The sequence below is a fragment of the Protopterus annectens genome, chromosome 5.part0 (assembly GCF_019279795.1).
Source record: "Protopterus annectens isolate FY-2018-M chromosome 5.part0, PAN1.0, whole genome shotgun sequence".
Taxonomy (NCBI): domain Eukaryota; kingdom Metazoa; phylum Chordata; order Ceratodontiformes; family Protopteridae; genus Protopterus; species Protopterus annectens.
The window spans coordinates 657,628,107-657,649,516 of record NC_056735.1 but is presented as its reverse complement, the minus strand read 5'-3'; the positions used below and the strand labels follow the sequence as shown (position 1 = coordinate 657,649,516).

Here is a 21,410-nt window from a genome sequence, read left to right as displayed (position 1 = left end):
AAGAAATTGTAAATATTACATTATACAAAGAGTAAGATTTAAGACTACTGAACTGTGACATAACTAAAGCATTTGATGATACATCACACAATCAAATATGGAAAAACTTGGAAGCATATGTAGTATGTAAAGAAATTATATTTTTCCCAGGAGTGCACACAGTAAAAATATGATCAGAGCTATGATTAATGGTCAGAAAAGTAAGAAAATAAGTACAAAAAGAGGAGTTAGACAAGGTTGTCATATGGGCAGAATGTTACGCATTATTATAACAAATACAGTGTTAGAACAAACTGTTCATAACAATAAGAAAGGTCAATTTTTGTATAATAACAGAGTAGGAGTTCCTCTGATTATGGTGTAAGCAGATGATATAATATCTATTGCCAAAAATATTAAATGGTTAACAGAACTATTGGAATTAAAAAAAATATTTAAGATACATACCATTGAAAAAGGGTGATTGTGAGGTGGAGTTCAGGGAAGAGTTAAGACAGAAACTGGGTGGCAGTGAAGAGTTACTGAATAGCTGGGTAACTGCAGCAGAGCTGGTAAGGGATACAGCTAGAAAGGTGATTGGTGTGACATCTGGAAAGAGGACAAGAAGACCTGGTGGTGGAATGAGGAAGTACAGGAGAGTATACAGAGAAAGAGGTTGGCGAAGAAGAAGTGGGATTGCCAGAGAGATGAAGAAAGTAGCCAAGAGTATAAGGAGATGAGGCGTTTGGCGAAGAGAAGCCACGAAGGCTAAAGATAATGCGTATGGAGAGTTGTATGAAAGGTTGGACACTAAGGAGGGAGAAAAGGGCCTGTACCAATTAGCTAGACAGAGGGACCAAGTTGGGAAAGCTGTGCAGCAGGTAAGGGCGATAAAGGATAATGAGGGAAACGTACTTACAAGTGAGGAGACTGTGTTGAGCAGATGGAAAGAGTACTTTGAGGGGCTGATGAATGAAGAGAATGAGAGAGAAAGAAAGTTAGATGATGTGGGGATCGTGTATCAGGAAGTGCAACGGATTAGCAAGGAGGAAGTAGAGCAGCTATAAAGAGGACGAAAAATGGAAAGGCTGTTGGTCCAGATGACAGCCTGTGGAAGCATGGAGGTGTTTAGGAGAGATGGCAGAGGAGTTTTTAACTAGATTGTTTAATGAAATCTTGGAAAGTGAGAGGATGCCTGAGGAGTGGTGAAGAAGTGTTTTGGTACTGATTTTTAAGAATAAGGGTGATGCGCAGAGTTGTAGTAACTACACACAGATAAAATTGATCAGTCACAGCATGAAGTTATGGGAAAGAGTAGTGGAAGCTAGGTTAAGAAGGGAGGGGATGATTAGTTAGCAGCAGAATTGTTTCATGCCGGGAAAGAGAACTACAGATGCGATGTTTGCTCTGAGAGTGTTGATGGAGAAGTATAGAGAAGGTCAGAAGGAGTTGCATTGTGCCTTTGTGGACTTAGAAAAGCATATGACAGGCTGCCTAGAGAGGAGTTGTGGTATTGTATGTGGAAGTCGGGAGTGGCAGAGAAGTATATGAGTGGTACAGGATATGTATGAGGGTAGTGTGACAGTGGTGAGGTCTGCGGTAGGAGTGACAGATGCATTTAAGGTGGAGGTGGGATCACATCAAGGATCAGCTCTGAGCCCTTTCTTATTTGCATTGGTGATGGACAGGTTGACAGACGAGATCTGACAGGAATCCCCATGGACTATGATGTTTATGGATGACACTGTAATCTGTAGTGAGAGTAGCGAACAGGTTGAGGAGATCTTGGCATGGTGGAGATATGCTCTAGAGAGGAGAGGAATGATGGTCAGCAGGACTACGACAGAATATATGTGTATGAATGATCAAGGAATGGTGAAGATGCAGGGAGTAGAGTTGGCGAATGTGGATTAGTTTAAATACTTGGGATCGACAGTTCAGAGTAAGGGTGAGTGTGGAAGAGAGGTGAAGATGAGTGTACAGGCAGGGTGGAGTGGATGGAGAAGAGTGTCAGGAATGATTTGTGACAGACGGGTACCAGTAAAAGTGAAAGGGAAGGTATACCAAGAGGGTAGTGAGACCAGTTATGTTATATGGGTAGGAGATGGTGGAGTTGACAAAAAGGCAGGAGTCAGAGCTGCAAGTGGCAGAGTTAAAGATGTTAAGATTTGCACTGGGTGTGACGAGGATGGACAGGATTAGGAATCAGCATATTAGAGGGTAAAGCTCAGGTTGGATGGTTTGGAGACAAAGTCAGAGAGGCAAGATTGCGTTGGTTTGGACATGTGCTGAGGAGTGATGCTGGGTATATTGGCAAAAGGATTCTAAGAATGGAGCTGCCATTTAAGAGGAAAAGAGGAAGGTCTAAGATAAGGTTTACTGAAGTGGTGAGACAGGAAATGCAGGTGGTTTGTGTGACAGAGCAAGATGCAGAGGACAGGAAGAAATGGAAACAGATGATATGCTGTGGCGACTCCTAAAAGGAACAGCCGAAAGAGGAAGATGATGACCACTGGAAATAGTGAAAAACAAAGGTTTTGGTGATATGACAAGGAAAGTTAACTATTATTTCACAAGATCCAAAATTAAGATTCTAGGAGTCACTTTGGAAAAAGTGATCTGATTAACGAACGGTGACAATCACTATTAATTGAAATCCAAGACATGGTTAAATTATGGTGTTTGATTAGGTTAACCTTTTGGGGAAAAAATGTATTTAGTAAAAAATGACTATAGATAAACTGCGTTATCTGGGAAATACTTTTAGGTTTCCTGCTTTCCCACGGAGAAGTCTATAAGAAAAGTACAGTTTTGTACCTACCATAAATGTAGATGTTCGAGGATCCAAATTGCTGCAGTCCTAACTATTGGGTAGTCCGCTGTCCCAGTCGGCCCGAATACCAAAGTATATGGCTGACGTCGGTCAAGGCGCATTAGACTGACGTCAGTACGTCAGGGTACTAATGCGCATGACCGACGTCATATCCTCAGTCTTTTCTTGCCCCAGATGTCAGAAGACCCTAAAAAGACAAGGCCAAAACCAAAAACTCCAAACATTCCTGCACCAAAAATATGTACAATATATACAAAATTACCAGAGTATAACCTCACCTGCACAACCACCCCTAAACACAGAGGGGAAGGAGGGAGGGTAAATTGGACTGCCGCAATGTGGATCCTCGAACATCTACATTTATGGTAGGTACAAAACTGTACTATGTTCTTCATTCCACATTGCTGCAGTCCTAACTATTGGGCAGAATCCCAAAGCAGAGGTAAGGGAGGCTGGCAAATCATAAGGAAGCAGGAGCTGACAACATGCCTTGCAAAATAGCTGTGGCAAAACCAGCCCTAGATTTAGAGTAGAGAGGAAGGTGATAATGCTTAGAGAAAGTATGCACTGAACTCCAAGTAGCTGCCTCCAAAATATCCTTAGTTGCCACCCCCCTTAGAAATGCTGTTGAAGTGGCAGTAGCCCTAGTGGAATGAGGCCTAATCCCAGCTGGAATCTCCTTGCCATGATGGGAATAACAAAATGCAATGCAAAACCCAATCCACTTAGAAATAGTTTGTTTTGACACAGGCTTGCCCTGAGAACTCAAAGCAAAAGAAACAAACAACTGCTGAGACTGCCTAAAATCCTTAGTCCTGCTTAAATAATAACGCAATTGCCTGTGTACATCTAAAGTGTGCAAAATCTTTTCCCCTTTATTTTGGGGATCTGCATAAAAAGTAGGCAAATGAATAGTTTGGTTTAAGGCCACACTAGAAACCACCTTAGGCATAAAGGAAGGATTAGTACGTAAAGATACCCTATCCTTATGAAAAATCAAAAAAGGCTCTACCGCCATAAGGGCCTGCAATTCAGAAACCCTTCTTGCAGAAGTAATGGCCAACAAAAAAGCAGCCTTCCATGACAAGTATTTCAATTCAGCAGTAGCCGCAGGCTCAAAAGGTTGTAGAGTAAGTTTCTCCAACACAAAATTGAGATCCCAAGCAGGAGTAGGAGCTCTACGTGGGGGTCTTATATTCTTTGCCGCTCTAAGAAATTGCTTGAACAAAGGATGCAAAAACAATGGTGGGTCACAATCATAGTGAGCTGAAATTGCTGCAGCATGAATCTTAATGGAAGAGAAAGACAAACCTTTGTCCAATAACTCAGTAAGATATTGAAGAGTCACACTCAAATTAGGCTCAGAAATCTCCAAATTGTTTGCTGCACTCCAAAATAAAAATCTCTTCCATTTTTCTGCATACACTTTCCTTGTACTAGGTCTTCTGGCTTCCAAAATCACATTTAAAACTTGTTGAGGAAGTTGAGACCTGCTGTGTTTCAAAACAGAATATGCCAGGCTGTTAGATGAAGAGAGTGAAGCTTGACATTGAGCAGGTGACCGTCCCTCTGAGACAACAGGTGTGGAATCAAAGGTAAAGGCCATGGAGGCTTCCTTACCAGATTCCTCAGTAATGGGTACCAGTGCTGCCGAGGCCAATCTGGAGCTATTAAAATCATCCTTGGCTTGTCTTGTCTGACCTTTAGGAGCACCTTTGGGAGAAGAGGCAGAGGTGGAAAGGCATACACATGAAGATTTTTCCAACTGAAAGAAAGAGCATCCACTTTCCAAGCTGTGTGATGAAACCTCTTTGTGCAAAACTTTGGCAGCTGGTGGTTTAGTGGAGAAGCGAACAGATCTATGTCTGGAGTTCCCCATGACACTGTCAATTTTCAAATACATGAAGATCCAGTTTCCACTCGTGGGGATCCATGATTTGTCTGCTTAACACATCTGCTAAGCAGTTCTGTGCTCGCGGCAGAAACCTTGCCTGAAGAGTTAGTTGCAAGCTGAGCGCAGTCTCCCATAAAATCATTGCTTGCCTGCACAACGGGTAAGAATGTGTTCCCCCTTGTTTGTTGATGTACCACATGACAGTTGTGTTGTCTGTTAGAATCAACACCTGCCCTGGAAGAAGTAACTCCTTGAAAGCCATTAATGCAAACTGGACTGCTAACATCTCTTTCATGTTGATATGCAGATGCTGTAGTCTGGCAGGCCACTTGTCTTGTATCCACTTTCCATTTAGATGAGCTCCCCAAGCAATGTCTGAGGCATCTGTCGTTAGAATCTGACTCGCCTCTGGCCGGGTCACAGAGAGTCCCTTGTTTAGGTGACATTCCTGAGCCCACCACAAAAATTCCTTTTGAATGCAAGGTATTATTTGAATGACAGTGTCCAAATCCTGGCAGTGCTGTGTCCATACATTTTTGAGATACCATTGCAGCTTCCTCATATGCAGTTTGGCATTGGGAAGCACCAGAATACAAGATGCCATGAACCCTAAGGCTTGAAGGACTGTCCTTGCAGTCAGCCCGGACTGAAGAGATAGTTGATGGAAGTAACTGGAAAGATTCTTTTGTTTGTCCGGGGTTAAAAAGGCCATCTGGGCTGCTGTATTCAGTCTCACACCCAGAAAGCACATGTCTTGAGAGGGTACTAGACTGGACTTTATTTCGTTCACAGAATACCCTAGGCATCTTAGCACTGCTATCACATATTCCAAATGCTGTAAAGGTCTTCCTTTTCTTGAGCCAGAATCAGGCAGTCGTCCAAGTAAGGATAGATTTGTATTCCTTTTAGCCTGAAGTAAGCTATCACTGGAGCCAGAACCTTTGTGAATACTCTGGGCGCAGTGGATAAGCCAAAGGGCAATGCAGAGAACTGATAATGAGAATCTCCAGCTCGAAAACGCAGATACTTCCTGCAACTTAGTCGGATAGGCACATGAAGGTAAGCTTCCTTGAGATCTAAAGTTACCATCCAGTGATCTTTGCCCAGCAGAGGTAAAAGCTGTTGTAACGCCAACATTTTGAACTTGGGAATGTCCAGATAAGTGTTGAGGATAGATAAATCCAAAATTGGTCTCCACGTGTTCCCCTTCTTCGGTACTAGGAACAGGCGAGTAAAATCCTAGGCCCCTTTCTGGCACAGGAACTGGCTGAATGGCCCCTATTTGGAGCAACAGAGAAATTTGCTTGTGAGCCTCTTTTCTTTGTAGAGGAGGAATGTCTGGCATGCCTTTGAAAGGAGGCAAGGTATGGAAATAAAACCTGTAACCGTGGTGAATGATATCCAAAACCCATCTGTCTTGGGTAATTAAATCCCAATTTTCTTTGAAAAGAGCCAGCCTTCCTCCCAAAGGTGCTGCCAGGCGAGAATGTACTGGCAGCTGAAAAGGTAGGTCATTGGGTCTGTTTACGAAAGGACTGACCCCTGCCCTCACCAGAAGTCTGAGCAGGTGAACTCCCTGTTCTAGGCCTAAAAGAACCTTGAGCTCTGCCCCTACCACGTCTAGACCTACCTCTAGACTGAGAATCATAAGCAGGATATGTCCATCCCTTAGAAGGCCAATTTCTACTAAACTTCGGAGGCTGCACCTGCAAAAAATCCTTAACAGTTTGCATAGACTTAGCCTTGTCCTCCATTTTCTTTAAAACTGCTTCCACAGGCGAACCAAACAACACATCAGACTGTAAAGGAGCATCCAAAATCCTTGTCTTAACATGCTCAGCTAAATTCTGATCCCTCAACCAGGCGTGCCTACGAAGAACAGAACCAGCGGCAGCCACCCTCGAGGAGGCCTGCACAGCATCAAAACCACACTGCAAGGAATGCTTACCCACCTGTTCAGACACATGAACTAAATCCTGCAACTCTTTACACTCAATACCTTCTGCCAGAGCATCCACCTTAGACTTCAATTGTGAAAGGAGATAATTCTGATATTTTAACATGTGAAACTGACAATTCAACGCCCTCATGGCTAAAGTGGAAGAAGTATACACTTTCTTTCCCCATCTATCCAAAGCCCTTGCCTCTTTGTCAGGAGGAACAGGATTTTTAACAACAGAAGCCTTCACACCTTTAGGCCCCTGAGAGACAGTTTCCGGGTCTGCCCTAGGACTCTTAAAAAGATAGTTATGAGCTTCAGGCACCCTATAGTACCTATCCGGTTTAACTGGGGCAGGAGGCAAAGAATCAGGATTCAGAGAAGCCTCTGCAAAAACATCTTCCACCACATTCAGAACAGGAGGTATAGCTAAAGGCCTATGCTGGGGTAAAACAAGAATTCCCTAAGCCTCTTCCTGGAATCAGAGAAATCTTGACCTTCCCATTTAAAATGCTCCCTCATGGAATGCAGAGTCTCTGAAAATGAAAAATCCTCAGGAGGAGAAGCTGAAGGAGTAGAATCGTCCACATCAGAATCAGAATAAGGAGGATACTCCTGCAAGTCTTCAGCCGAAGACTCAGAAGCCTCCGAACACTGCTCAAAACTCTCAAACTCAGGTTCCACCCTAGGCCTCTTATCAGGAGGGGGCATAGAACCTCTAATCATAGTAATCAAATCCTCTGCCATTTTAAGCATATGTTTCTTAGGCAAAAACCCTGAAGCACTAGGAGAAACCCCCACTGAAGTTAAACTTGGCCTGCCTCTCAAAGAAGCCTTGGAAACAGAAGGGGAGGCTCTAACCACCTTAGGAAGAGAGGGAAGAACAGCCACCTGAGAAGCCCCTTCAGCCTGGCCTACTTCCTGAGAGGACACATCCTGTAACAGTAAAGTCTCTCCCTGAGACTCCAAAGAAACTCCTGGCAGAACCTCCGCTCCACTGAGTTTTCTAAAGAACCGACGTCCGGGACTGTCGGTTCTTCCACTCTAGGCTTTGCTGCTTTATCCTTGCGCTTTTGGCGAAGCGGCCGGAACATCCGACGGCATTTTATAATTACAACGCTTCCCAAAAACTAACCTGGCACAGTCTAACCTTCTCTTAATAGTGCGTTTGTTAAATCTAGCACAAGAGCGGCATCCAACAACGCCGTGCTCAGGCCCTAAACAAGGTATACACAAAGTATGGTAATCCCTATGAGGTATCTGTTTCCCACAAGAAATACAGTTATTCACTTTTTCTGACATCCGGTTAAATACTGGGGCAAGAAAAAACCAAAATATTCCAACGGGTACTTAGCCAACTTTGATTCGGTCTGAAACTCTGACTTCAGAAACTTTCAGAACGCCAACCTGCACTCGCAAAACTGCTTCTGCATCGGACCATGCGGCAAAAAAGACTGAGGATATGACGTCGGTCATGCGCATTAGTACCCTGACGTACTGACGTCAGTCTAATGCGCGTTGACCGACGTCAGCCATATACTTTGGTATTCGGGCCGACTGGGACAGCGGACTACCCAATAGTTAGGACTGCAGCAATGTGGAATGAAGAACATCTGACTATAAAGCGAGGGGTGCCAGTCCGCCCTAATAGCTGAGATTTTTGAGGCCACCAAGCTTTTTATTTAGGAATTTCGGAGATCTCTCAAGTTGAGTGATGTGTTTAGTCAAACACATACCAGAAAGGAGCATTATTTTCAATAACAGGTCAGATGACACACAAGTAAAGGGGAACAGAGACCTTTCTGGATCTAGAGGAGATGCCTTTGGAAATCAGATGAGCCATAAAGAAGGCTTTCCTAACTATAGTAGTTATACTATGGGCAAATGATACGGAATTATCACAGCAAAAGTACCCATCTCTATTACAACACTGACTGGAGGTGTGTGTCAGCTATATGGTATGCGAAAATGATTTATCAAAATTAACTATGCTACATTTCGTTAAATATTTAACTTGAGACCAGTGGCCTTGCATCAATTATTAATATGGTCCAACCCATGGTGAAGCAATTTAAAAGTCAGTTGAAGATCAAATAGCAATTCCCAGTTTACAATCAATGCCTGCAGATTTAGATAACCATAGGCCACAGATGCCGAAGTAGGAGAGGTCCCAGCACTGAGCTCTGTAGTACACCATTTGTAAATTTTTTTGCTTTTAGAAGTAGAACCTGCGACTCTAATCAATTGGGTTCTGTGAAATAGCCAGATAGTTATATATCACACAGGATAATGATTTATATTAAAATTAACAAGTCCGTCAATAATCCCTGCATAGAGAATAGTGTCAAAAGACTTAGCCAAATCCAAATATGCTGTATGTACTTTACAACCACAAAACAGTCTGTTTTGAATAACAGCGCATTCACAACTACAACCTGACTTGAGAGGAGGGGGATATAACTGCATTTTTACTTGTTTAGATTACCAAGATCCTTTCTGTTAAAACACGAGTGGTGGTTTTGCCAATCTCCACCACAGAAATCACAATACTGGGGTGTCCTAGCATGTATGTATCCTCTAAAGAGGGGCAAGAGGATTACACTCCTTCATTCCTTGCCTCAGCTGCCCTTCTCCTCTAGTGCTTGGGCCACTCTAATCAAACCACAATCACCTGGATCACAGTCAGGACACCACTGTTAATGCAGTAGAGCCAGGTTTATTTTTTCATTATGCTGCTACAGTTTTAATGTTATTTGCCAAAACAGCAGACTTAGTATTTGTATTATTTGTGTAACATTTCTTACTTACTTCAAACAATCCATCTCAAAATATTTTTAAAAAGCCAAGTGTGTAGTTTAAGAATCTACCTTACTTGTTAACTGAATGGCCTAGTCTGAGGGCTACTGCTTTTCCTCTTGACAGAAGTACCACACTGTGTAGACAGGATAATTTACTTGTATTACTGAACCATACAATGAATTTAATTTCATTACAAAGAATTGCCTTCACTCATTTTCCAATCTTATTGTTATTTCATAATTCTTCTACATGGAGGTCATGGCAGCTGATTTACTCCTTGTCTCTTAAGTGCTAACTATAGGGAGATATCTTCTGGGAGCTGTAGGTAATCTTATATTCCCTGAATAAGGTTCATTCCCACATAGATGCAACTGACTTTACAGTGTAATCAAAATACAAAATGTGAAAAAAGTTTTTTTCTTCTTTATGTTACTTTACTATACATCCACAATAAGCTGGAAATTATACCATAACATCTACCAGAACACTGAAATGTAAGCACCTTTGTTGTAGTCATTTATATGACTAAACTTTTCTAAAACTTTTATCCTCCCTTATATTTTAAGAAATTTACTCACAAAGACCTTGAATTCCTACTAGAAAGCATACCCTGCTGCACCCACAGTACAGAAACCTGCTCCCTTGGATCATCTCACTCTGCAAAGACTACCTTACTGCACCTCTCTTCCACATTTATAACCTCTGCTTAACTCGAAACACAGTGTTAGCCATATGGAAAACAGCTCCTGTCAAACTCCTTCCAAGTAAACTCAGCCAGAAAATGTCTTTCACTTCCAGCTTATTTCAACCTTCCCTACACAGGGGAAAATTACTGAAAAACTAATCTACAACCAATGGTCCAGAGACATTCAACAATACCACCTCGTCACTCAAACTGTGCAGGTTGTGGACTGGACAAAACACAATGACAGTACCATGGGCACTTACTTAAAAGTCTCAACACTACAGATCTTAATGATACCCTAATAGAAACAACCACGTCCTTTAAATACCTACATTTACGGTTGGCCCAGTCAATTAACTTCCACAGCCACAATGAAAACACCAAGAAAAAGGCTAATTCTGGTCTTGAAAAATATCTCCTTTTCTCTCCAGACTAGCTACAGCTGTAAAATACAATGGGGATCTCCTTGCTCAATTTGAAGATTGGTCTCCTCTAAAAAAAACCTAATCCACTCTACAAATCCACTTAAAGCAAAACCTGCCAGTTCATTTCCAGCTCTCCTCCAATCCAAGAAAAGCACTGACCCATCCTAGTCAAAGCAAATGGTTCCCAATATCCTACAGAGATGAGCTATTCCTATGGTCTATTCTTTTCAAACTACCTCAACCATTTGCCTTCCCACCTCTTGCTGCTAAACCCCATAATGAAACCAACCCTGACAATCTTAACTCCCTCCTCCAAACTCACAAACCAAACTGCACTGTACCAACCTCTCCTTCTCCATTCTTGCACCTAAACTCTGGCAATCCCTCATTCCTTGCCTAAAACAAAATTTTCTTTCCCCATTTTCAGAGAATAACTTAAAGACACTTCTGTCACCAACCTGACTGCAAATGCTTTTTCTACTAGACATATCACCTAACTCTTCCCTTACCTACATCACTTCTACTTAAACCCTCTGGTCTCACCTGCTGCTTACCTCTCACATTTACTACTAAACTTAAGCCACATTTGCTCTTCTGTTAATAATACTTGCTTACCGTTTCAAATGCCTGTGTGACTCTCTACCTTCTGTGATTACTCCACGTTTATGAATCAGTTCTGTTTTATTTATTTTTTTGTTGATTTCTTCATCTGGGATGTGCCTGCAAATGGTCTATTGTGAACAGTGTACTACCTCAGTAAATAAACAAAATCAGTCAATCTGACTATCAAGGAACAACATCTTTTGAGCAGTTTCTGACAACAAGATGGGCAGAAGCTGCTGTTAAAGAAGGGGAGATTAGCAGCACATATAAAATACTGCATTATAACTATAAGAATTAAAAAAAAACTGGGAAGAGAGGATGGAAAGACAATTAACAAGCGAACTGTAGGAGGATATCTATGTGGCTCCCAGATATGCAACCAAGTCCAGAAGATGTAGTATTTATGAGTGGGAATTTTTGCAAAGGTACCTTATACTACAAGCAGAGTTCAGAGAATTTGTCCTTAGTTAATTAGCAAATACTGGAGGCTTTATGGAAAAGACCAAGTTAACTGATTTTTTTTTGGCTTTTGGGAATGTAACCAGTTGGAAGATTTTGAAAATTTCTTATAGGAGTGCTTTGTCATAAATGTCAGGAGAGAAAATGACTAACTAAGAAAGTGATTCTTTAGAGCTGGATTACAGGATCTAAATTGCATACACCTAATAAGGCTTTTCTAAGTTTAATGCTATTGGCTGCTGAAAAAAATAATTAGTAGAAAATAGAAATCAAAATTCTAAACTTACTGCAAATGAAGTAAAGGGGATAAATAAAGCTGGGCTCTTCAGAAAAAGAAAGACGTAAATTATACAGAAGTTCATGGAATGTTTAGGAAAAATACAAGCAGCAAAATGTTCAGGAAAAGGAAAGAAATTTAAGGGAAGGCAGTAAATGAAAATTTGTGTGATGATGGAGTACATGAAAACTGTTAAAAAGATAACATTATATGCTTAGAGCATGAAAATAATAATGGAAATGTTATGATCTGTTTTCTTTTTTGTTACTATATGTGTAATCATTCCAGTTTTTAAAAATGTTTAATAAAACTATTTAAGACAAAAATATATATTATATAACAAACACAACGGCTCAGACTCTCTTTCCCAAATACATTTTTTCCTCTACTGGCCTCATAGGCTCTAATGTAATCCTTAATACAACTACCCCCAACTCCAAGATTATGCCTGCTCCATGGAAGTAAAATTCTGACACAATTATGGATTTCCAAATTGTGCATTGCGTGGTTTCATTCTGCAGTTTTTTTTTCTGGTTGTTTAGTCTAAGTATGTGTTTATTTATCAGCCATGTACTTACGTTGGTAGTATACCACCTGCTACAATAAATAAAGCAAGTATGCAAACTAACACAATGACAATAAATATGAAGTTGTGCACTGCTTCTTTTAAGTGCCTCTCACCTCTCTGCAGTAAAAACAAGCAGGTCTTTCACAGATTTTACCCAAAAAGTAGGAAGACAAATGGAAATGAATTATGCTTACCCCCGGTGTTTGAAAAAATGACCACAGAACTGTCAGCAGAAGTAAGGAAAGGCATTTCTTCAGAATTACTAAGTTGCAAAGCATCACCAGACTTTATACTGTAGTGTCCTGTAGTCACTGTGAATGTTACCCTTTGAGGAATTCCAGCTAATAGGCTGTCTGAAAAGAATAGCATTTGTTTGAATTTGAGAAAAAAAAAACATGAAGCAATTAACAGACTGCTAAGCCATCAGGCATTTAAGTAATGGATAATATCCATTTTATCATATCTGAAAAAAATACAGATGTGAGTACTCACCACAACAGTAGATCTTCAAGTGAAGTTCTTGCAGCATATAACACAGCTAGTGTCAGCTGGTATTATGATTACAGAGTCAAAAGGTTTACACCAGTTGACCATCTGGGACCACTTCCAGGCTTTCCATCTATAGTTACTTTTTTCTTCATCTTCCCCCAGTTCTTTCTTGCCCCCACATTTGGAAAATAAAAAAACACAGAAGGTGGCACATCCTTCTGATAAAATATGTGCATAGAAAAATCTATAATCTACAAAGGAGGAAGGACAGTTTGAAAAAGTAAACACGCTTTAACACTGTAACTGATGCTTCAAATAAATGTACTATCTCAGCTGAAAAGGTCTTAATAATGAATGAAAACAGGACAGAATCCAAAGCAAAGATAAAAAGGACATATTGGCAGAAAAATGCTACTTAACTACACAAACTAATAGCGACAATTAATGGCAATTAACTACACAGCTAAACACAATGCATCTATTAGAATCTAATGCAAATCATCTTACTGTCTTTTTTTTCCTCTGTGAGCATTTCCTGTCCTGTAGATGGCCATCAACTGTTAGGGGACTCGCTTAATATTTCCATTCTTCCTGGTCCCTGTGCTTCTGCTTCCTAAGATGATGACACCTCTGCAAGGTGGAAAAGGATTAGGGAAGGTTGTGTGTTTCCTCAAGTATCATCCCAAGGGGGGACTGTCGTGGCAGATATGGAAGGTCACTAGAGAACCTACAGGAGGAGGGGGAGAGGCTTGGTCACTTGCAGAGTAATACTGTATATTATGCATAGATTTTTTGATAAAGCCCCAAGTCCTACTCATATGCAGGGCTGAAGTCACCAAGCAGGCAAGCAATGGCGCTGTCAAGGTAACAACTTCACCTAGGATTTGCCCACCTATGTATTTCAGTAACAGCTTCCTTTTCACAGTGCCAGTACTACCACCAGGGTATGTGAGACAGCCAAGTCCCCTGCACAACCCCCTTCCAAGGCAGGAGCTGGCCACATCTCACCATTTCCCTTTCTTGGGACCAGCTCTGTCAAGCACCTAAACTACTAGTCAAACTCAGGATGCATGGATCATGGTCAAAGCTTTAATCCCTTTATGCCAATGGAGGTGTAAAAAATGCATTTTGAAACAGTACTACCAAATGCTGCTCTGCTGCTACAATTAGTACATGAAGTACTGTCATAGGTTCATAGGTTCATACTAGGCTATCTGCCCTAGGGCATTTATAAGCCTAGCCAGAGTGTGTTTGGCTTTCACCACCAATTTTAAATGAATTTTGCTATGCCCTTTTTCGAAGTTAGTATACTGTGCCTCTGTCTAACAGTGACACAGAAAATAAGTTAGTACTAGGCTAACTGCCTTTTTTGGGCCATTTGAAGCCTAGCCAGTTACTCCATGTGAGAATCAAACCCTGCACCTTGTGTTTTTAAGGTAAACGCCTTAACCATTATGTCATCCTCCCACCCAAAGATTTTAGGTTCATACTAGGCTAACTGCCCTTGCGAACCATTTTAAGCCTAGCCAATTATCCCCTGTGAGATTCAAACCCTGTACCTTGTGTTTGCAAGGCAAACACCTTAACCATTAGGCCATCCTCCCTTGTTTAGAAACATGCCAACAATACCAACATCACTGAGGGATGCCCTGGGAATTAAAGTGGCGGCAATATAAGCCATTTTGGAATTGGACCTTGAGCTTGTCTGCAGCATTGTGAGGACAAATGGCAATGTAACTTCCCAAACACTTAGAAAAGCCATCTTTCGTTATCCAGTTGCATTTCTTGATTTTGGCAAATGAAATGAAATGGTGCAGGTTGTTCCTGTAGTAGTTTTTCATGTTCCAAGATGAACATTTTTTGTACTATACATCAACAAAGTCAAGAAGTTAGACTCCCCTTCACCCACCCACTCAACTTGTGAATAAGTAGAACAGCCATTGCCTGATTTAAACATCGTTACTCGATTACTTTGAGGACAAAAGAAATTCTGTTCTGTGACCCTGTCCTTATGATCAAATATCGTTGCTGTACATGTCTGAGTAAAATCTGCCCCCTTCCCCATCTAGCTACTGGCTAATCTCCATAAACATGGACTGGTAGACAGCTGTCTGCACAGAGAAGCTGGTGGATAGAAGATTTTGAGGTGTTCAAGTATGGAATCATCCTAAAGGAGAGAGGGGCCTTTGCTACAGGTCCTATCTAGCCTGTTAACATTTTCTCCATGGTCCCCACCATAGTATGATCCATGAAATATTGGGCCTGTTCTGTTCCAAACTAAGAAAAAGGAAAGCTGGGCTTCTATAGCTCAATCATCCCTTGCTTGGCAGTTTCTTTGGTTACAAGAATGCTAGCTCAAGTCATGTTACTTGCACTGCAAACAAAAGCCCAAGTGCTTCATGTCTGCAAGCAAAGAAACACATATTCCAAATTGCACATACGGATGCTTAGCACAACTCAGATTGTAGCCCAAGTCCTGGATAATCTGCAGATCCGTCATAACCAACACACTTTTATACTCTTTTGTAAGAGCTGCCTTAGTAAATTCAGCTACTCTTCTGAGTTATGTTACTACTTCAAGAAGATTCATACAACATTCTATACTCTTTCTGTGCAATGGTACTTATTTGTACTGTTTCTCTTAAGATGTTCACTTCTTAATTTCAAACTACGTTATCTTGATCCCATACATTATAAAGCCACTACCCATCTTGACTGCACTGTAAATATTTTGTTAATGTACTTGCATTTCTGCATTCTTTCTTTATAAATATTCAGAATATCCTATTTCAGTTTGTGTATATATGACCACTGTTGTGGATCATGCCCCATTTCTGTTTATTTATATGAAATGCTTCAATTTATATTCTATCAATGGCAATACCTCTAGAACTATAAACAATACTTCCTGACAGTACTATTAGCTGGCTACATAAAATAACTACTACTAACCAAAAGACTTGTAGAAATGAGCAACAATGGACTACCAAGATGAGTTCTATGCCTGTTATTGTGGACACATGGCCTAATTAGTTCTGGAAGATGTTACATTTACCAGAACCATCCACTTGTAGGATATTAGCAAGCTTAGAAAATGAGACACCGTTGCAGTTGTTCTGTAAACAATAATTATAATACGTTTTTTTCATGGCACAATCTAAAATAAATCTCCCTCCCAAATACAGATTAGTGCAATAAAAATTAGCTGCAGTTATAGCCCTCTATACCAACAAAATATGCAGCATTAACAGAAATTCTGTGAAATGCATTTGTATAAACCAAGGTTACAAAGAAAGGAACTGGTCAAGTTATGGTAAAACTGGTTAATTAAGCTTTCCTCATTCTGCTTCCTAATTTTAAGTGTATTTTTTGAAAAAAAAAATATTTCTATTATGTGATATCTTGAAGCTATACAATGGTACTGTTAAAAATAATTTGTCTGCAGTGGCAAATTATCTTATATTCACTTCAGTATTATGTAAAACAAAGTTAAGATAAATTAAATAATACAAGGTGTGGAACTGGTTAAGTAATGATATGCATTCTACTTAACCCACCTTACTTCACTGCTGTACATGTTGGTTTTATGTTCATATGCTCATCGGTAAATACTAGATTATCAGTCTGCAGACTACTATAAGTGTAACCAATAACCAGAGGTCAGAATAAAACCCTGTATTTTTTATTTGTAAGGTAAAGACCTTAATCATTAAGCCAACCCCACCACTAAAATTAATCATTGTACCTAGCATAGGAAAAGAACCCACAGACTTTTTTAAAACACCTTTATTAAATTATCACTTAAGACAAAGGCAGACATAAATTAAAGGAAAAAAGAAACCATATTAACAATTTTCAATCTATATACATTATACATATTACATCTTTTCTTTGTAATCATCAGTCCAAACTTACATAAATTACTGAATTCATGCCTTCCCTTATACCTCACTCCTCCTGAACATTTTTCCATGTGTATTATTCCCACAATTTCCACTTATTTCTATATAGTTTGCTCATTTCTTCTGCTAAATATCCATCTTCCAGCTCTTTTATTTCTTTTATAATATTCAGTACTTTAAGATACGGTTGGTTTAGACTTTGATTTCATTTTCTAGTAATTGCTTTTTTTTTGGCAGCCAACAGAATTAAACTTAATAAGGAATTACTATGTCTAGGCAATTTACATCCTCTGTCCCAGCTCAAAAAAATCATATTCTTAGTTACAGCCATTTTCTCATACAGTTTTTCAGAATACTGTGTGTACTCCTTCTTTACAAGCCTCTTGTGGATGTTCAGCTCATCACTTTTGTGGCTTGGATTATATCACCTTATGGGACTTTTGGACAGCGACGAATGTTGACTTTATCTACAGCTGAATGATATATGTGGTGCATTTTTGTGCGAATTTGCTTCACTGTTGGTTCTGCTGTTGGCTTAAAGGGGTGAGGCTTTAATACCAGTAGTGGAGGCTCCTGTTATGTGTTTTTTTACAAACTTCCTGTGGATGTTTAACTGGTTACTCTTTTTGTGGCCTGGATTACCTTATTTCAGGGGCTTTTTAGGTAGCGACGAATGTCAACCTTATTTACTGCTGACTGACATTGCTTATTTCCAAGCCTGTTTCAGGAACAGCTTTAGAATTACTTTGTGGTAATGGGAACAATGGCAGCGATGAATGTCAGCCCTTGGAGTTTTATCACATCAGTTTTATGACTCTGGTCACAGCAGTTCTCTCTCTCTTCTTTTTTCAGCAGATATTTACAGCGGATTTTGAACAGTTGTCATTTCCGTTCAAAGGACTGGTCTCTTTGAAGGTGAATTCCCTCTCTTGGTTGTTTGGTTGTCCTTGGATTGTGTATTTGGATCTTTATCAGTGGCCCAAGGTGTTACTGAGGTCTCTTGGACTGTGTTCCATTGTGTTTGGTGGTTTTTCATTGGACATTCATCCAATTACCTGGCTTTGGTCTTTAACTTTATGTATTGTTTGCAAGGACAATAATGCTGACATGTGGTTATCTTTTGTGAATCAATCTGGTTTAGGGTTTGATCATTATTAGGCATTAATATATATCCATTATTGCTAGTAACTGCGACTTTTTGGTCCTTTGGGATTTGTATAATTATGCATGAATGTTGTTATAACACACTGGGATTAAGTTTTAAACAGTATTGGAGTTTTCCACGTATTGTAGTGGATACTCTTTTTGTTCTTGATCAGGGATAACGAGATTATACAAGTAGCATTTTTGGTTTTGCACTTAAACATCATGGACCTCATCAAACTTCTGCAAAGTCTGTCTGCAGATAGGAATGACCTTAATGTATTTGGATTGGGGCACACCCCCTCTGACAATTCTAAACTGATCCAAAATTATCCTGAAAAGATATGTTTTTCTTTATTTCTGTAACTAACAGAGACAGCATGAAGTCTCTTAGAACCAACATCTGGCATCTTAAACTTTTTAAGGCCTACAAGGCACAGTAAGTTTCTCCCCGAGGCCTCAGGGTTCGCCTCCAGCCTTTGGTCAGTTTGGCAGATGATTTGTTAAAAGAAGAATTGGCTCAGGCCCAACAGAAGGCATCCATGGCCTTTGTGGAGGCCCTAATTCCATATTATGAATATACCACTGATAAATATATTTTGAAGGTTAAAGCTACATGTGAGGAGGTTAGACAATTTGAAGGGGAACCTTTTTTTGACAACTGTCTCAACCAATTGGTTAAAGATCTACTTTGGAGCAACTGCTGAAAGATAAAAAGCTTCACAAATTTAATAGGGACCTCACGGACTATGAGAGGGCCAAACCCTTTGGGTTACAAAAAAAAAAATGTGAAATTTGCTGAGCAGGATAGGAACAAACTTGTCTTCAAGAGGAAGATACCTCGATCAATACTTAAAAAAGGCCCTAGTGTCCGCAATGGCACTTCAGGGGATGATTCATCGTCTGCCACTGACACTGAAATTACCCCCACTTCTGACTCACCTTTAGCCAAGAAACATTTGAGTACTGACCCTTCAGGAGGGGTAGGCATAGGGGAGGTAGGAAACACCGGTCATGTAAATAACATTCAACATCTTTTGGATCTGATAATACCACACTAGGGGATACAACTAATGTGCATAATATTTCTTCATACTCACTTTCTGACACTGAAATAAACCTATTGAACAAGGGTCTTAATTTTGTCCCTGGTTTCTTTGTCATTGAAGATAAATTTGTCAATGATGTTTCAAATTGTTGCCATTTGTTGAATTTAAAATTATTTTTTGGTGATGGTACCCAGGCTCCAAGATCTACTGATTTCCATTTTGGTAAATCCTCTTTTTTGCCACCCATGGACAAACACATTGCTATTTTTAAGGATTGTGTGCTCAAGGATTTACATTTTAATAAATTTGTCTTTCCCAATATGCAGCACAACCTCACACATAAGAACTGGTGCTAACAAACCTTAAGGACAATCATGATTTGGTCCTTTTGCCGGCAGACAAAGGTGGGGCGGTTGTGGTTATGGATTGGCCAATGTATTTGGCTGAGGCCAAACGACAATTGTCTGATGGCCAATTCTATAAACACATGCCCATAGATCAAACACCCAAATTCAAACAAGGAATTGACCGATTCCTGAACCTTGCCCTTGATGAGGGTATTATTAACAAGAAAACATACCATCTTACTGTATCTGATCCCCAATCTCAATACCTATACTTACTGCCCAAAATTCATAAAAATTTATCAAAACCACCAAGTAGGCCCATAGTATCGGCCAGGGGTCACTTACAGAATCATTAGCAGCCTTCCTTACCAAATATTTACAACCATTACCACTGGTCAGGGCAAGGATTCAAGACACAATTCAGTTTTTACAGATAGTTAGGGATACTCAGTTGGATCCTAGTTGGCTAATGTGTACATTGAATGTGACCGCCCTTTATACTAACATCCCTCATTGGGCTGGTTTAGAGGCTATTCAATTTTGGCTGGATAAGGCCAATATGTATTCACCAGGCTTCAGTACCTTGCTTGTCTGTTTAACCGAACATGTGTTAACTAAAAATGTGTTCTACTTCCATGGTAGATGCTATTGGCAGATGAAGGATACTGCTAAGGGGGTTTCTTTTGCACCCCATTTATGCTGTCCTTTCTATGGGTTTTATAGAGGAACAACTTATTTATGATGCCAGTCATAATTTATATCTTGATGAAATTGACATCTGGAGGCGTTACTTGGATGATTGCTGGATGGCGTGGAGGGGTGATGACACACATGTGCAAAATTTGTACAGCGTCTCAATGAGAAAAAGTGGGGAATCCAGTTCACTTTGAATTTTCATATTGATCATATTACTTTTTTGGATGTTACTATTATCAGAGAAGCCGATCATACTTTAAGGACTAAGGTCTTCCATAAACATCCACAATATAATACGTTACTTCATGCCAGTAGTCATCACCCATGACGCATCATCCGCAACATCCCCAAGTCCCAATTTCTTAGGATTAGGTGCATTTGTTCCTCGGACAACTCATTATTATTATCAACAAGATCTGACAGACAGATTCCTTAATAGGGGGTATGATATTGATAACATTAATATGGCCAGCAATTTTGCTTCTCAATAACCAAGATCCTCTTTGTTGCAATATCAGCATAAATCTAGGGATAACAATCAGGTCGAGCCGGTTTATTGTGTAACTACTTTTGGAGGAAATATTAATACTTTAAGGCAGATCATTGCTCATCATTGGGGCATACTTTTGTCCAATGACAAACTTTCTGCGTTTCTATCTCCAAAATGCCTCTTTTCCTATCGACAGGGTCCCACTTTAGGTACTTATTTTAATTATTACAAATAAAGGATGGGCTCCAATATACAGCAGGTTTCATTATTTGGGGACAAATTGGTGGGATGCATACCCTGTGGCCATTGTTCAGCATGTAATCATGTTCCTAAGAGCAAACAATTTACTAGTAGTAATACATCTAAAGTGTATGATATTCAGTGCTTTAGTAACTGTAGCGCTGACTGGGTCATATATTTAGCTACTTGTTCTTGTTATGTTTTTATGTGGGGCAGACTTCTAGATCACTGAGAGTTCGTATTTCCGAGCACCTCGGTGACATTAGGAATAAAAGAATGGCTAGTTCACTATACAAACATACTATGACCCACATCACTGCTCAGTTTAAATTTATCATTACTGATAGGGTTACAGGCAACAGGATGTTTAAGACAGGCTGGCATACTCTTTTGAATAATAAAGAATCTAGTTGGATTATTAGGTTGGGGGGGTTGTTTAAACCCAGTTTAAATGAGCAAAGCTGATTATCCAATGAGATGCTTGTTTATTGATGATGTGACTATTTAATAATATGGAGCATTTTTCACTTTTGTTATTGCACTGAGGAAGGCTTATTACTGCCAAAACCGGTCTGCTTATTTGGTGCATTTAT

The 21,410-nt window shown here is 40.0% G+C and overlaps 1 protein-coding gene across 2 annotated transcripts in view; it reads right to left on the bottom strand.

Annotated features, from left to right (window-relative positions):
* Positions 1-21,410, bottom strand: part of TRAPPC10 (trafficking protein particle complex subunit 10) — a 2,525,275-nt gene that overhangs the window by 440,562 nt on the left and 2,063,303 nt on the right. For both annotated transcript variants that reach the window (XM_044072500.1, XM_044072501.1), the window contains exon 16: positions 12,656-12,814. In XM_044072500.1, coding sequence (XP_043928435.1) covers positions 12,656-12,814 — 159 coding nt within the window. The remainder of the gene's footprint in view (positions 1-12,655; positions 12,815-21,410) is intronic.